The sequence below is a fragment of the Sinocyclocheilus rhinocerous genome, unplaced genomic scaffold (assembly GCF_001515625.1).
Source record: "Sinocyclocheilus rhinocerous isolate Xijiao unplaced genomic scaffold, SAMN03320098_v1.1 scaffold1272, whole genome shotgun sequence".
In the NCBI taxonomy this organism is placed as follows: Eukaryota; Metazoa; Chordata; class Actinopteri; order Cypriniformes; family Cyprinidae; genus Sinocyclocheilus; species Sinocyclocheilus rhinocerous.
In genome coordinates this window covers 33291-50980 of record NW_015623071.1, presented here as the reverse complement: position 1 = coordinate 50980, position 17690 = coordinate 33291, and the positions used below count along the sequence as shown (strand labels likewise).

General features: G+C 37.2%; 2 protein-coding genes across 2 annotated transcripts in view; both read right to left on the bottom strand.

Moving 5' to 3' along the window:
- Nucleotides 1-1205, bottom strand: part of LOC107707223 (hyaluronan synthase 3-like) — a 7265-nt gene extending 6060 nt beyond the window's left edge. The window contains exon 1 of the mRNA XM_016511544.1: nt 1197-1205. Coding sequence (XP_016367030.1) covers nt 1197-1205 — 9 coding nt within the window. The remainder of the gene's footprint in view (nt 1-1196) is intronic.
- Nucleotides 1206-5937: 4732 nt separating this feature from the next.
- The window catches only part of LOC107748271 (transport and Golgi organization protein 6 homolog), a 19764-nt gene continuing 8011 nt past the window's right edge, over nt 5938-17690 (bottom strand). The window contains exons 15-19 of the mRNA XM_016563369.1: nt 16882-16939; nt 14946-15092; nt 13525-13676; nt 10085-10198; nt 5938-6697 (exon numbers count right to left, since the gene is read on the bottom strand). Coding sequence (XP_016418855.1) covers nt 6521-6697; nt 10085-10198; nt 13525-13676; nt 14946-15092; nt 16882-16939 — 648 coding nt within the window. The 3' untranslated portion in view covers nt 5938-6520. The remainder of the gene's footprint in view (nt 6698-10084; nt 10199-13524; nt 13677-14945; nt 15093-16881; nt 16940-17690) is intronic.

Below are 17690 nucleotides of genomic sequence, written 5' to 3'. Positions count from 1 at the left end.
TATATATATATATATATATATAATCTGATGCATTTATGTAATGTTGTACTTTTGAGTTTGTATGTTTAATCATCTTATATAAACTTTTTTCAATAAAATTTACAAATACTACCATGATGTATACCTTTATTTATTTATTTATTAATAAATGTATTTATTTGACAGGCTTTGTGAAATTCACCAATTATCAGAATGATTACAAATCTGAATGTATTTAAAAAACTTGGCAACAACTGATGTTGTGACAATATTAGAATACTACAAACTCCATGTGAAACTCTCTCTCAGTCACTCTTCTCTCTTTGTCTTTCTCACTTTTTTTCTCATTCTCTCAGGTTAATGACTTTAATTAAAGGCTAGGCTGAGTTTGGCAGGTAATCAGTGGCACCCAGACGAGGGAACAATCCCCCCCTTTCATTCATTCAATTGCCTCCTGCTCCCCCTTTCATGAAAGAAAGAGCCGCTTCACTCAGTGCCCTTATATCATAACAGCCACCGCAATGGAGATGAGTGGCAGAAATTCTTCCACTGAAGTGGTTGTTGATTCTTCCACAGTAACTGACTGTTCCCACAGTTATTTACAGCTGCGCCAGACCAGTACTTAGCTGTTTTACGTCATGTAACTCCAAGAAATACATAACTGATCCTTTCACATTAGCAATTTGGGTTTAACTTTAAGCAATGTTAGAACTGCCAAAAATCCCAAATATTACTTTTGCTCTATAATGGATTTCCCCCTTCTCATCTTGTCCTATACATTTTCCTGTGATATGAACAAAGACAAACCGTATAGACCCTGAGGGTCAGATAGAGACAGCAGGCAGATACACAGTGTTACGTTTGACTCTAATTAGAGGGAATCTTCCTCCGGAGGCTTGTTATCTCAGAGGGACGGGTGTGAAGATGAGCCCCATGTTAAACCGGACACTAACCATCACTCAGTCTCCAAACACTAGAAACAAACCCACAGCCATATGTGTGATGAAATGTGTTCAAACCACAGCCTTTGATCGCTTGGTAGGATTGTTACGTCAACTTAAGATGCACAACCAAGATTAGTGGCAAATGTATTTATTTGCTGCATTGCATTCTGCGTAACCCCTGTATGTTACAGTGTATGCCAGTATATAACGACTGAAAATTAATAAAAGTAATTTTCGATAAATAAAAGAGGTCAGAGGTCAATGGTTACTCACTGTTGTCATGATGAAATATTCACAGCCCAGGTGGAGATCAGTCCATGTGAGCTCAATTATCCCAGACCCTTATTATGCCTTTAATAAATCTATTTAATTCCATAAGCTGCAGGACATTGTTCTCAGGTCTGTTTCTCTTGTGAGTAATGCTGGGGATGATCATGGGTAATCATGTATTACAGAAGCAGACAGGATCCAGAAGTGCTGTATGAACCACAGGTGCATTGCAGGTTGGTATGGGGGTGACCAGCCGAAGCCTCTTGCCCTGAGATATTCTCAGGTGTGGTCCAGATAGAATGAGGACTTTGGATGCAGGACAGGACACTGACAAAGGGAGGAGGTGGGAGAGGAATGAAGGGGGCTGGGAATCACCAGGACCGAAGAGGGAGGGCAGCAGGTGAGAGGAAGTGAGATGAATGGCTGGAAGGGAGAGCATGATGTGTTTGGGTAAATTGAGAATGTGCCAATACAATGAATTAACGTGCATTACAATTATAATGATCAATTGAAATAATGATCAAATGAGACTGTCGGATACAGAATACATGTTTAAACTTTTTAAACAGCATTCTCCACACCACAGTCATGTGTGATCAGTCATGTTATTGGTGTCATAGCTATTAAATAAAGTCTTCGCTTGCTATATTGGTAATGGGTCAGTGATGTTATGTTTTTTTTTTTGCCTTAAGTTATACAAAAATACATTAAAATATAATTCATTTAACAATATAAATGACTTGAATACATTTCTTTTATGATAAACATGGCTTCAGTTTCTTAAATTTTGATTAATTAAATTTGGATACTTTTTAAATTCAAAATTGTCCAGGTAGTGTAACTTAATGGAGATTCTAATAAATAAAATAAATGCAAAAATAAGAAATGACATTCAAAAATATTTATAAAAAAATTATGTTAATATTGTTAACATTCAATAATGTTTAATAATATTTTAATAAATATATTATTTTAAATATTATTGATATTTAAAAAACGTTCATATGCCAAATCAAAGTTAATGTGGCATAACCAATATGAGGGAAGCTGTTTTGTCATGTGACAAAAAGGCAACCACCATGTAAACAAAAAATACATTTCTAAATTCAAAATTACATTTGGCACATTTTTTTAACAGGATTTTTAAATGGTTTCTCCTTATTTGTCACTGACCCTAATAAAGATATCATTTAAATAGAGCTTTAGAGAAAAAATTAGAAATAATAGAAAACAAAACAATAAAAGAAAACACTAGGGGGCACCTATAGAGCCTCTCACATCCAACATCCAAAACACCTGGAGTCATGTATTTTTCATGTTATAATAATTTAATGTTCACATTCTGTTACATAAAACTGATTTAACAATAGTGAAGTTGCTGGGATAATATGCAGAATCATTTTAATCCTGTTAAATAAACTTAATAAAACACAACAGATTTGCATGTTGAACACATTGAGCTTGCATGTACTATTTACCAAGTCTTTTGTAAATTATGTGATGGGGTGAATCTTGAATATTTGCTCATTATTCTGGTCACAGACAAACTGTACAAACTCAGAAGCATTTTTCAAAACTCTAACCAGACCCTTATGTTGTCAATGTACTGTATGATGACATGGAAAGCTAAACAGACGTCATTTTCCTTAATCGGGCAACAACCCTTAAAACACAAATTCTGAAGCTTTCCTGTTTTACCCCGTCCTGCCGCCCACTTATTTACTCAGCCTCAGGGCACTAACATGGGTGCCAAGAAACAGAGGGCCTTATTCCACTAGAACTAAGATTCTAATGACTAAAAACACACATATGAGGATCTTAAAAATCCCACACATTCTCTCGAGTTCAATACTAAAAGCTATCCATAACCATTTGTTTTTTAGTGTTATTTAGTGCAGCAGTGATTTTTTTTAGTACCTCGTACAAACACAATCTTACAGTAGCCTATTTGTGCAAAAACACACCTACCCACCCAACCAAAAACTCCACGCTTTGACTCTCTCAATTTTAGTATCACACACACATACAACCACACAATGAACATATGACAGAGCTCTCAAGCTGCATGCTTTCATTTTTCATTCACTCCCACAATACATACAGACACAAGATTAATCTCAAGTTGAATTAAACGTCTCTTACCTTCCCAGCCCCGCAGCTGTGACGGTGGGCTCTCTCTCTTTCTCTCTCAGTCTCTCTGAGCCGGTGTGTGTGCGCGAGTGTGTGTCTGCCAGGCGTCTGCTCCGCTCCTCTCCACCACAGTGGAGCACAGCACCGTCCTTGTTCAGCCTCCTGCTCACACTACATCTTTATTCCAGCCACACTTAATTCAGGAGATCCCTTTTCCAAAAATACAGCACCATTACCCTCCTCCTCCTCTGCTTCCCTCCCCTTCTTTTTGTGTCTCTCCCTCCCTCTCTTCCCGAGGCATGAAGGCCTCTGGTATCAGCTGTGAATTAAGTTCTCACCTGGCGCGAGGAGGCTGGGGGTCCGCCGGTGGACCTCATGCCTCTGTGTCAGTGCTGTACTGCAGTGGCATCGTTCTGCAGTGCAGCCCGAAATCCTTCAAGGTCCCTTCTCTGTGCTTTTCCCCCTGCTCTGCTGTGCAGCCAACCTTCAACAAGACTTGGGACTGTTTGAGCAGGCACCCTCTTCTCTTGGCTACACACACACCCTCTCAATGCATCCTTCATTGGGTTATTTATTTATCTATCACCCCTCCCTGCACCCCTCCTGCTGGCAGCCTGCAGGTCCAACACCGGCCAATGAAGAGATCTGCGAGAGAAGGAAGAGAGAGATAGACTGCAGCAAGATCGGACATAATCAATATCCACGGCATCTCCAAACATTCCAATCTCAGTCGTGTCTTCCTCTGGCACCCAATGAAAACTTGCTCTGTTTTCGAAACTATCCCTCCGAAATTCACCAGCCAGGTAAAACACGCTCACGCCCTTTCTCTTTCCGACTCTGCTGCGTAGCAGGAGGAGTAATTAGCGTAATGGCTTTTTCATAGCTGAGTAGCAGTCGTGGGAAGGTTATTATGGGGGTTGTGGGGAAGGAAGGTGAAAGTGTGACTCTCCATCGGCCTGGCTTCAGTGCTGCGCAGTGGCGTCACTGATTTACCCCTTACTGTGGAAACGTCTTTGGATCCTAACCAGAGATGCAATAATAAGAGACACCTCAAGAGCCTGTGAGGTTTCTTTGCAGAAACACTAAGACAAAGTTTACGACCTCCAACCGTGCAGCTGCCCATTACACAGCAATTATATTAGCCAACACATCCTGAATATGGCTTTAAATGCAAGTGCAATAAACAACCAAAGAAAAAAAAAGTTGACTTAACAAAACTTGGACAAAATCCATTCTCTCTGACTCTTAGAATTAAACGGGCTGTTCATTTTTGCTATTATGCCTTTAAGGCTGCTATATAAGCATAATATTTACAGGCTTTGCGGACAGCTGAAATTTGCTGTCTGGTGTAATATAATTTACACTAATATATAGAGTAACTTCTACATTCATCAATAACTGCCTATTTGCAAAGTCTGCATTGCATTGTGACAGAATCACAAAATAATGCAATTCAACATGGTAGTTTACTGCATCACACTGACGGCGGCATGGGACCCGAAACATGTCTTTTTCCTCTTTGTGATTAATAAAAACAGTGAATAAACTCTTTGCTTTTTGAACATGAATCACCATTGAGGGTTTTGATGCAAAGTCACAACATAATCCAAAATAAAATGTTAAAACTGGTCTAAAATGATCAAGGATACATCCAAATTTTGAGATCCCTCGGAAGGATCTGCAGAGCAGTAGGTGCTACACACAGTCAAAACTATTTAACAAAACTATCTCTGATTTTTGTTTTGTTTGTCATTTAGATGTTTAGGAATTATATCTATCCTGGTTTCTCCTTTTTCTCCAAGTTTCTGAACACAGAAAACATCAAAATTGGTCATCATGAAGTCTAAATGGTCCTTTAGACTTCTACTAGATTCTTACTTTCTAAAAGAGTGTTACTGGCCTTGTATCTGTGCATATCTTTTTTTTTTTTCTTTCAAAATGTAATAACTGCAGCATTTAGCAATGGCGTTTCTTTGTTATTGAACACCCCCAAAATTCCTGTCCTACATTTTTCTGCTTCACTCAGAAATTTTTAAAGGGATAGTTTACTCAAACATAAAAATTCTGCCATCATATACTCACTCCCATGTTGTTCCAAACCTGTATGACTGACTTTTGTGAAACACAAAAAAACATTTTAAAGAATGTTTGTTACCAATCAGTTTTGATATCTATGGACTTCCAAAATTCAAGTCATTTCATAAAATATCTAAGTTTACATTTCACAGAGGAAAGAAAGTTGTACAGTTTTAGAACAACATGAGTCAGTAAATAATGACAAAATGTTAAATTTTTGGGTGAACTATCCCTTTAACATTACAATCCTTTGCGAAGATCAATCCATATTGACTTTAATATAAGCAAATACAATAACCACACAAATGCTTTATGTGTTTTTTTTCTAACAGTGTGAACTACTTTTAGCAGGTGAATGGTTGGTTCACCTCCATTACCTTACAGCACAGGAACTTGGGGCACTGCAACCTAACCCAGATGTTCGGACAAGTGCTTACACTTACACGGACTTTAAAACAGTCCTAGCAAAGGGGAAAAGAAACTGTTAACGACAGGATAATATAAACACATTAGACAATCTTTGGAAAAATAAGCACTTTTATTTTATTCCAGAGGCACCTCATGACCAAACTAACATTTTGAGTTAGCATAAATGCTAAAATTGGTATTTACATGGTATTTAACCAGCTCTGCTTTGGTGCAGACCCAAGAGGTCAGGCAGCCATAGAGACGGTTAACATGAATGGAAAGTTTCAGTATTGTGCACAGGGGGAAAATTTAGGAGAATGACTAATTGCCCTGTCGTATCTTACAATGATGTCATGACCTAGCCGTCTTTATATGTTCCACAAACATTCGATAAAAAGCAAACAGGCATTTTATCACCAGTTCAGAATAGAGAGGAAACCAGCTACCGCAGAGCTCTTTACACAGATATATAGCTTGTGGTGCCCTCTAACCTCAATGTACAAGATAACAAAAGCCACAATGCTAGTTTATCAATGCTAAGACAGGTTTTTTGGCTTGAGAATGAAAATATAGCTGTGAAAAATGATTATAAGAAAGAAAAACCCTGAAATGAATAAATCTTTCAATTACTACAAGTATAAATTTAATGGATGGTGGAAATCTAAGACAAAATCCTCTGTCTATAACAAGGCTATGTAAGTCCTGGAGCACTTTCAAGGAAGTACCACAATCCTTTTCTCCAGTTTCTGCTGAGGGAAGATGAACCTCCTCATGACATCATCCAGCTCCTCCAGAGCAAGTTGAGCGTGGAGTACGGCCACCTCATCTGGATCCGACCGCACCACCCATTTCAGAGCCCGATACAGCTCCAATAAAACATCCCCAAGAACCTGAAAAAGCAGAAGGGGAGAGAAAAACACTTAGTAAGCAGATGTACTGTTTTACTGTACAACTCAATGTGAGAAAAAGAACAAACGAGGAAGAGAAAATAATGAGTACAGTATATGTCCTTTGACCTTCTCCTTCACAGCAGGAGAGCACGTTTGTGAGCAGTCAGCTGTTTTAACTTCACACTAAAAGGACACCAGACGTTGTGACTTATGGTTTACCTGGACGAGCCATCTCATTACTTACTGAAACAGCTGTACCAAGTAACAACCGTTCCTCATACCAGAAGGACCTTTGTGAAGCTGCATCCTGGGAAACCCAACAGACGGTGATGACAGATATGACTTTACACCCGGGCCAATGCCAAGGTGCATGCAAGGGACAGCACCTGGTAAAATCTGTCCTATGAAGTACATGTGCAAATATTTCAAGACTCAGGGTACTAACTACGTTGGACATTGGAGCTGTAAATCAGGGGGCCAAAAGTATAAAAGGACATTTGCGGCAGCAGTGACCAGTTCAGTCGGCTCTGAGGTCATTGGGATCAGTTCATGTGTGTTTATAGTGGGAGTTTAAGATGTGTTTTATGTGGACAAACCCCCAAAAATTCTATGTGTTGCAAAGTCAAGTAGTAAAAGGACAAAGTAGATGAAGATTTAGCAGCCTGACACATTTTATTTGTCAACCTACCTACAAAATTCAATAAATACTCATCTAGAGGAATGTTATTATTACAAAAAATATTTTTATTTATACAACAGTTCGTTCTGGTTCTCAAATCTGATTGGTTGAGAACCGTGAGATATTGTACTGGTATCGCTACAGGACCGCCCTTTCACAATTTGGTATCACTCCGCTTGTTGTAGCCGGGTCTATGTTTTTTTTTTTTATTATTCACTGAGCTAATCGTAGAGTACGTTAGTTAATACGCATTGTTTCTCTCTTATAACCTCATTATTTCTCACTAATAACCTAACTGAAGCAGCACATGCCCTTGATACGGATTCTAAAAGTGACGTATGTTTAACTGTCAACTTGAGCTTTGAATCCATGGCGGAAGGAAGTAGTTCCGCACAAAAGAGGGGTTTATTAGGCACTCCGTTGTTTCCTGTTTAATTACACACACGTTCCGTCGAACTGTTGTATAAACGCAATATCACTCTCATACTCGAGCGATACCGGCTCTATATCAGCGGCTGTGATTGCCTCCAATGCTGATATAGAGCCGGTATCGCTCGAGTATGAGAGTGATATTGCTCATTTATAAAACACAATTTGAAAAATACACATATATTTTCTGAATTTAATTTTATTATTTTTTGTTTTGTTTTTATTTTGTTGAAATGTAATTATTAAAAGTAAATCATTGTTTAATTGTTTAAAGGGGTCCTATTATGCTCTTTTATTATTATGCTCTTTTTTCAAACCACCAAGCATGAGAGCATGTTCTAGTACAGTGTTTCCCAACCACCAAGCATGAGAGCATGTTCTAGTACAGTGTTTCCCAATTGTGATATCACAAAGTCCGGAAAACAAACGCTGTAGTCCAAACGAGCCGTTCGTTGTAGTTCTTGAAAAGGGATTTTTTAAAAACGAAATATCTCCCTTTGGAGTGGACTTTGAGATTTGTAACTTCTAGATCTTTTTTTATGCCCAAACATACACACTACACACTGACTAAAATTTTAAAAGTGAAAAAGTATAATAGGACCCCTTTAATTATTATTTTTTTCAATTTATTTGGGTTCATTTAGGGTTAGTTTTAATTTTCTCTAACAATAATAAAGCTGGACAAATCTGACAACTAGGATGAAATCCCAAGACATTATCAAGGTTTAAAATCATTCCATTAGAGGAAAATGATGGTTAACATAAGAGGTATCAAAGATCAAATATCTCCCTTTCATATCTCCTATGGCATTCTTGCGATTCATACCCCATTACATTACACAAAATATATTTAAATAAGTTAACTGAAATATGATTATCACACTGCATTATGGGAGAACAGAACTGTAGTCTGTAAAGTCTGAATGGCAATTGACTGCCAAGTCTGCTGACAACATCAAAAAAACATTTTTATCAATAAAATGTTTAAATCAGTCAGTGGTGTGATTCATATGATCTTACAACAGGCTAAACATCTGTTAAAGATGGTTGCTAATAGTCCAATGGATCAGAGACTCAATGTTCTGGCATCCAAGTAAGCTGTTACACAGCTCTGATTGGTTAATACAGTTACAGCTGTAACTCTAAACTTGTGATACATAGGCCTAATACTTTATAAAAGGATTCAAAGCAAACTTCTAACCCTAAAAGTTCAATTTTATTACCTCGTCCTGAACAGTTCATGTTATGGACATCAATACTTTTCAACTACATCTTTGCAATAACACTTTAACATAGCAGGGACCATTTTTGTATGACCAAGGACAACCTTTTCTTCTGAAAAAAAAAAAAATCCTATGGTTTAGATGTATTAATTGTACTCATCATGTACCAAATGACCTGTAGGAGCTATTATCCAAAATGAAAGGCATCTTTGGGAAAGTGATCAGGGCCGTGGGAACGAGGGTGTCTGCTGATAGTGATGATTAGACACAGCAGGTGACCTCTAAATAAGAGAGTAGATAATTACAGCTGCTGTTCATCAGTCCAGATGCTGGAAGAATTCCTCCCACTAAACACGTGTGTTGATCTGATTACACCAGATCGGGAGACCTAAAAACCTACTCCATAACCTCACAAACAAGACATATTCTGTAAACTCAGAGAATGTCTTTCTGTTTTCAGAATTATTCTGAAAAAAAAGTGGATGTCTTTGCACATTAATAATTTGAACTCAGAGATGGGATTTTACACCTTTAAAGGAATATTCCAAGTTAAAAACAGGCTGTAAATGGTATTTGTGGCATGTTGTTGAATACCACAAAAATCTCTCTCTTTTTGTAATTTAACTTAGAATTTGTAAAAAAGAAAGAAAATCAATAAAGCAATCATACACAACCCAAATAAATGTTAAAAAAGTTACACATTTTAGCCATAAAACTACATAATTACAGAGGTGTAATTAGCATGAGTAAAGTTACACTACCTTCCAACTTTTTTCAATATTAATAACAAAATGAAATGTTTCTTGAGCATCAAATCAGCATATCAGAATGATTTCTGAAGGATCATGATACATGCGAAGATACCAGGAAGAGATGTGATGTAATGATCAAATAGTAGTCTCACCCAAAAGAACATTTTATTTTATTTTACTCTTCAGATTAAATAAAAATACTAATTAATTTTACTTTAAAAAAATCTATGAATACAAAAATCCTTTTATATTCCTTTAATAAAAGCAACTGCTTTTTTGATTAACTGATCACAAATACACTCACCTGAGTGGTTTTATCACTAAGGCCCCTAAGAACAAGAGCAATGACGTGGACCGCAGCTCTTCGAACCTCTGCTTCTTTGTCCGTCTTTATCAGGGCGGTGAGACACGTGCTCAGCTGCAGGAACCAGCACACAAACATAGGTCAAACACAAAGAACGAACACAGGCCGCTAAGATCTGCAATGCTGCACTAGTTGATCTTAATGTCAATGCAGCGAGTCGATTGATGTCTAAACACATGCAAACGGGTTTGCAGAAGGCTAATCGTCAAGACGGTGGAGAACAGCCTGTTGCAGACGGGCTCTTTCATGAATAAGCAGCCCAGTTAGTCACACTGACAGAGATGCTTATTCGTGAAGATCTCTAGACCACTGCTGCAGCTCAGCCGCTTACAGTAGATATTCTCAACAACCATATGTACAAGCACTGAAAAAAAGTTTTACAGAATACTAGATCTGCATTTCCTAAAGGAAATATCAATGCTTGCAAGGCAGCAAAAGTATAATGCTAAAGTCTCAGATAAGCTTTTATGATTTACTGCATAAAAATAGTTGCATGGTACTTTAGGGCTGGGTATCGATATTCTTTTTTTAATACCCGACGTCTTGCAAATATCCTTTATAGCCCTTCTCTGTCCGGTACTTCATAAGTTATTTTATCGCTTGATGCTGAAAAGGCATTTGACCGGGTTATATGGGATTTTCTTTTCTTTACTCTTCAAAAGTTTGGTTTCGGATCTAACTTTATCTCTTGGATAAAACTTTTATATTCAGGCCCTTTGGCTGCAGTATGTACTAATAATAACATATCACCTTTTTTCGAATTGAAGCGCAGCACAAGGCAGGGCTGTCCTCTATAGCCACTCCTCTTTGCTACTGCGATTGAACCCCTAGCCATAGCATTAAGGTTATCTACTAATATTGGAGGGGTGTGGAGAGGAAATTTAGAACATAAAGTATCCTTATATGCTGACGATATGTTGTTGTATATCTCTGACCTATCCTCAAGTCTTCCAAATTTATTAAGCTTACTCAATGAATTTGGCCAGTTGTCTGGCTATAAAGTTAATTATCAAAAAAGTGAACTCATGTCAATTGGCTCGACAATTTCAGATGTGCCCCCCTCTTCAATCCCCTTCAAGATTAATATAATAAAGTTTAAATATTTGGGGGTATGGTTTACACATAACTTTAAGGATCTTTATAAAGCCAATTATCAACCTCTTTTAGCCAATCTGAAGCAGGATTTGGAAAGATGGGACCTTGCATCTCTCCCTAGGTGGAAGGATTAACATCATCAAGATGACTGTTTTGCCAAAGTTTTTATGTATTTTTCAATGTTTACCAATATTTCTCACTAAATCTTTTTTTCGTAACTTAAATGCTCAAATTATAAGTTTTATTTGGAATAAAAAGCATCCAAGGGTAATGGATAAAATATTACAAAGACCCTACAGTTTAGGAGGTCTTGCCCTTCCAAATTTTCTGTACTATTACTGGTCGGCGAATAATAGAGCAATTCTATACCTGCTTGAGGAAGACGAGACAGCCAGCTGGGCAGAGATAGAGAAACCATCCATTCAATACAACCCACTGTCAGTATTATGTTCTAAGCTGCCATTGGCACACTCTTTATCTAATTTTACACTGTCCCCAGTTGTGCTGCATTCTATTAAAATTTGGTTCCAGTTTAGACGTCATTTTGCACTTAACGATCTACCGCTTGCCTCACTTGTAGCACAGAACCACATATTTACTCCATCTATGTCAGATGCAGCATTCGGTATATGGTCAAAAATGGTATTAGGTCATTACATGATTTGTATTTGGATGACACATATGCCTCCTTTGAACAGTTAGTCCAGAGATTTGCTATTCCCAACACACACTTTTATAGGTATTTACAGCTTAGAAGCTTTGTATCATCAAATTCAAACTGTTTCCCCTGTTGTCCTCATCGATCTCTCATTGATTCTATTCTCGGGCGTGGAGTAAAACAGTCCATAAGTAAAGTCTATGGACTACTTAATCTACATAATCTGACTACCTTAGAAAATTTAAAACAAAAATGGGAAAAAGAAATGGAGGATCAAATATCAGATGATGTTTGGCAGGAAGCAATTTGGAGAATACATTCATCTTCTATTAGTCTTAGACACACAACTGTTCAGTTTAAAATTGTACATCGTCTTCATTGGTCTAAGGACAGACTGGCAAAGATTAAAGTGATGTGGACCCTACATGTGACCGATGTAAACAAGCTCCTGCCACTCTATATCATATGTTTTGGTCATGCCCGAAATTGCTAGAATATTGGGGTTCAATTTTTGAGACTTTTTCTAAATTGTTTGGTAAAATCCTTGTTCCGGCCAGGCTGACCGCAATATTTGGAGTTGTTACTCAAGACTATAATCTAAGCAGATCCCAGTGTGATGTTATTGCTTTTTGTTCACTTCTAGCCAGGAGGTTAATTTTGTATAAATGGAAAGACTCTTCGCCTCCAACATACAGACACTGGATTAAAGATGTTATGTATAACATACAATTGGAAAAGCTCCGATGTTTTATGAAAGGGTCAAATAAGAGATTCTTTACTACTTGGCAACCTTTTCTAACCTTTGTGGAGAACACTGCTTCTAAAGAATTGTACTGAATGTACATTGTCTAAAATATTATTTTATTTCTATTTATGTATGTGTGTGTGTATACACACATACATACATATATATATATATATATGCAATTTATTATTATTTTTTTTTAAGGTCTGACTGGTATATAAGGTTGGGGGGGGTTCATACTCTTTATTTTTATATATATATATTTTCCTTTTCTATAAGTTCTGTTCTATTGTTCTATGTAAAATAAAGAAAAAGATTAGAAGTAAATAAAAACCATTAAACATGCAAAAAAAAAACTAATCACAATTAATCACAATTTAGAATGCAAATGAATTCAAGAAAGAAAACCAAACATAATTCAGTATGCAAATATTGTCATCGCTTTCAGTTTAAAATAGCAAATTCTAAAAATAATATTCTAAAAATAAAATGTGATCATTTTGAATTGTAAAGATTCTAAAAATGGGACATTTTCATTGCATAATCAATTGCTACATTAAGATCTAGAGTCAAGAAATTGATTTTAAAGAGCAAATCAGTTAATTGACGCAGTTCAGGTTCATCCATCTACCACCCAGCTGCGCTACCAGAAATCCTGATCTCAGCACTAGAAGTGGTAATCTTGTGTAGAGAGATGTACATGCGTACACACACACACACAGCTGTGCAGAGTAAAGAGAACGATGACATCAGACTACAAGCAGCCTTGGGGGGTCTGCTTAAAAAGAACTAATTACAGACTAAATGACACACAGAATCAGCTTTTCATCAGCTTGACTGGTTGTCTTGACTTTTAGGTTTTGAATTCTAGAGTGGTACTACCTCTTGCGCCAGTGGTCCGAGGGAAAAGTTGAGACGTTGACAGAGTTCACCCAAATTAGAGAGGCTGCTGGCACGCACACTACTGTCCTCATCTCGTGTGCCGCTCAGGAACACACCAATCAGAGGGCGGCCATAGTGTGGAGCAAGATCACCTAAAAGATTAATGACAAGATTTTTTTTATTTGTACAGATATATAAAGACAAACAGTCTTTGAATAATAAAAAAATTAACTAATTCTTTATAATACCACATATACAGTGCACTGGATGAGAGCTCCAGTCTGAACACACATCAAACACACACACACACAAACACAAAGCTGAAGTCGCCACTCCTCTTCCAATCTCTCCATCTCAGTGTGAAAGTCTGGGAAAGTCCAAAGCACGGTCCTACAGCATGAGCAAAGTCACTAAACTGGGATTTTTTGGCTTATATGAAAAGGACTCCGATAAAAAAACTCCTCCTCACACTAATAGGTATTAGTGTAAGAGGAATTAGCATTCTTTATAGGAAATTAATAAGGATAAAACAAGACAAAAGCAATTAAAATGGCTGCGAGGGGTGTCCAGAGGGTCTTGCTACCCACAGCTGATTTTTCTGGCTTTGTTTGAGATATCATTCAAACTCTACAAAACCTTCCAGAACCCATGTGCCAGGACCTATTCAGACATGAATGTCCACTTCTTCAGCTGACCAATCCTCTAAACAGATCAAAAGAGCTTTAATGGCTATTGTGGACTAGACCTACGAGAAAAAAAAAAGTGTGTCTGAGGGGAGGAAAAAGAAAGCGGTAAGAAAAAGTGTACCATACACTTCTTTGATCCTGTGCTTCTTGTTAACTGTGGCCATCTGTCCAAGCCCCTTATTAGGTGACAGGTTTAATTAGAAACCAGAGGTACACTTATACAGGAAAAGGAGTTTTTAAATTACGGTCTGGATGTGTACATTTTGAAACAGCATGTTGTGGTTAGATATTTAGTTATTACAAAGACAAAGATTTTGGGATTGAAATCAGTGTCCCATTCGATAATACTCATGGGTTGAAAATGTAAATTGAGCTCAAGTGTGCGGGTGAAGTGTGTGATGCCCCCTGCTGTGTGTGAAGGCGCTATGAATGTGACAGAGAGCTGTGAGACTCATTGTGCGGTTTCAGCGGACTGTAGCAGCTGTTGGGTCTTTTCAGAGCTCGGTCTGTTAGCGTTAAGGAGCCGGGCCAAGATGACATGTCTCAGACCCAGACTGAATGATCTCGGGACACAATGAATAACCACACACTTGTGTTGAGGATACGGCACTGCCCAGATCTGACAAACAGGTCCTGAAATGGAGCATGTTTATTAAAAGAAAGTTTTCTGAAAGAAATACAGAAAGAAAGAAATAGAAAAAAGACAGAAAGACTACAGACAGTGACTGTGCTCACCCATGGCCCTGCTGGCTCTCATTAAAACCTCGCCCACTTTGAGGCGTGTCTCTAGGGCGCGCTCCCTTTCGGGGGAACTGGTCTGATACTCTCCCAGCAGTCTCTGCAGAATCTGTTCAGGAAAAGTGTCAACCAACACTGCCAACCCTGAAACAGAAAAAAGAAACAACAGCTTAGAAAAAAAAAGACTGAACGTCTGACAGATCCTCTTTAAGACTGGATGCATTAAAGAGCATTAAAACCTTAACTCAGCTACTCCTCAATAGGGCTAAAAAAGGTAGAGATGGTCCTGTATGACTATATATGGACAAGAGGTGAGATCATTTTGGTTGCAAACAGAGCTGGTTTAGCTAATCAACCCAAAATAGATCACTCTAAATCTGTTCGCTGGCCCAGAAGCAATATTCTTGTAAATCCCAAGGCTGTTCTTAAAATAACCTGAGACTGATCCAGTAATTTCTGAGAAAGACACATATACAAAGAAAATCCTCCACAACTGCTTATCAATATACACTATTGTTCAAAAGTCTGAGGAAGAATTTTTAATATTTTTAAAAGAAGTCTCTTATGTTCACCAAGGCTGCATTTATCTGATCACAATACAGCAAAACAGCAATATTATGAAATATTATTACAATTTAAAATAACCGTTTTGTATACTACTATTTTAAAATGTAATTTACTCCTGTGATGGCAAAGCTAAATTCAGCAGCCATTACTTCAGTCTTCAGTGTCACATGATCCTTCAGAAATCATTCTAATATGCTGATTTGCCTCAAGAAATATTTCTACTTATTATCAATGTTAAAAACGTGTTCTGCTTAATATATTTGTGTAAACCGTGATTCATTTGTTCAGGATTCTTTAATGAACAGAACCTTCAAAAGAACCATATTTATTTGAAATAGAATGTTTTGTAAACAATGTAAACTTCTTATCAATTTAATGTCTATACAAAAATAAATCAATAAATAACTAAACTCTTACTGACCTCAAAACTTTTGAATGGTAGTATACAGTGGGTACGGAAAGTATTCAGACCCCCTTAAATTTTTCACTCTTTGTTATATTGCAGCCATTTGCTAAAATCATTTAAGTTAATTTTTTTTCCTCATTAATGTACATCTGCAAGGAGGAATGGCGGAGGATCCCCAAATCCAGGTGTGAATAACTTGTTGCATCTTTCCCAAAAAGACTCATGGCTGTATTAGATCAAAAGGGTGCTTCTACTAAATACTGAGCATTTTTCAGTTTTTCTTTTTTAATAAATCTGCAAAGATGTCAACAATTCTGTGTTTTTCTGTCAATATGGGGTGCTGTGTGTACATTAATGAGGAAAAAATTTAACTTAAATGATTTTAGCAAATGGCTGCAATATAACAAAGAGTGAAAAATTTAAGGGGGTCTGAATACTTTCCGTACCCACTGTATATAAAACAAAAAAAATAAATAATTATTAGTAATTTAGTATAAATTAAATTCTATTCAGATTCACCTGAAAACATAACTACCATAATGACTACATTGATGAGCTCAGGAAATCGATGCTTTGTCTATTTATTATGGCAAAGCAAAAATCTGGTCTTTTAACAAGTGAAAGGTTTAAAGGTCTGTATTCTTTAAGAACGAGTAACGTGGGAGCTAAACACATATTATAATGTGCCGAGGTAAAGCTGACAGTGAATCCTGCTGGCAAAGTAAATCAGTTCAATGTAATGTCTGTGCTTTAAGCCTCCATTTACAACAAAATTATTCAACCAGTGTCAAAACCAAGCTGTTCTATTATGTACCTTCACAGCTACAAATAAATCAAATTTTGACATTAATTTCTAAAAACCATCAATAGTCATGTAAAAAAAAAAGATGTGATCGTCATATTTTGTTGTATTTCTAAGAAATTCAGGTTGATTCTTTCTTAAACTAATGAATGAATTACCTTGAATGGCAGACAGATACACAAAGGAGTCTTCATGTTCCAGGTTTTCCAGAAAGAGCTGCAACACATTGAAATAATTCAGTGAAAGCTGAGCAAAGAATTAGGGCAGAGTTCATTAATTCCTTCGTCTAATTATCGCTGACAGTTTTTCAAGAAACCATTAGCTCAGCTCTCAGCACGTTTACAGTAATGCAAATTAAAACATGTCTGTGGCCTGCGGATTTAAGAGATTTAAATGAGTTCACGTGAGGTGAAGTGGTATGACTTGAGAGAGAATTAAAGAATAACCAAAATGTGTAAATAACTCAATCAAAAAAGGCAAAACCAGACACTGATACAAATAAATATCCAAAACCTAATGAATGCATCAAAAGGGAAGGAAAAAAACTTAATCGACTTCCCGGAGGTACACATATATTACTGAATTACTGAGTGTTGTCACAGTTGTGACATTTGTGTCCATGCTTATGTGTGAATTGGTTGTATTTATGAAGCGATGGACACAGAAGAGGCTCTTATTACAGAGAACATTAGACGAGACACTGCAGAAAGCCACTCATCATAACTAGATCCCATGAGAGTCTTCAGGCGCCCTCAAGCAAGAGGTTTTACACACCAAACATCCCACCTCATTTATAAAACATGGTCTAGACCAGGGGTAGGCAAGTTCGGTCCTAGAGAGCCGCAGTCCTGCAGAGTTCAGTTCCAACCCTAATCAAACACACCTGAACAAGCTAATCAATGTCTTCAGGATTACTAAGGCTATAGGCAGGTGAGTTTTGTTTTCAGGGTTGGAGCTGAACTCTGCA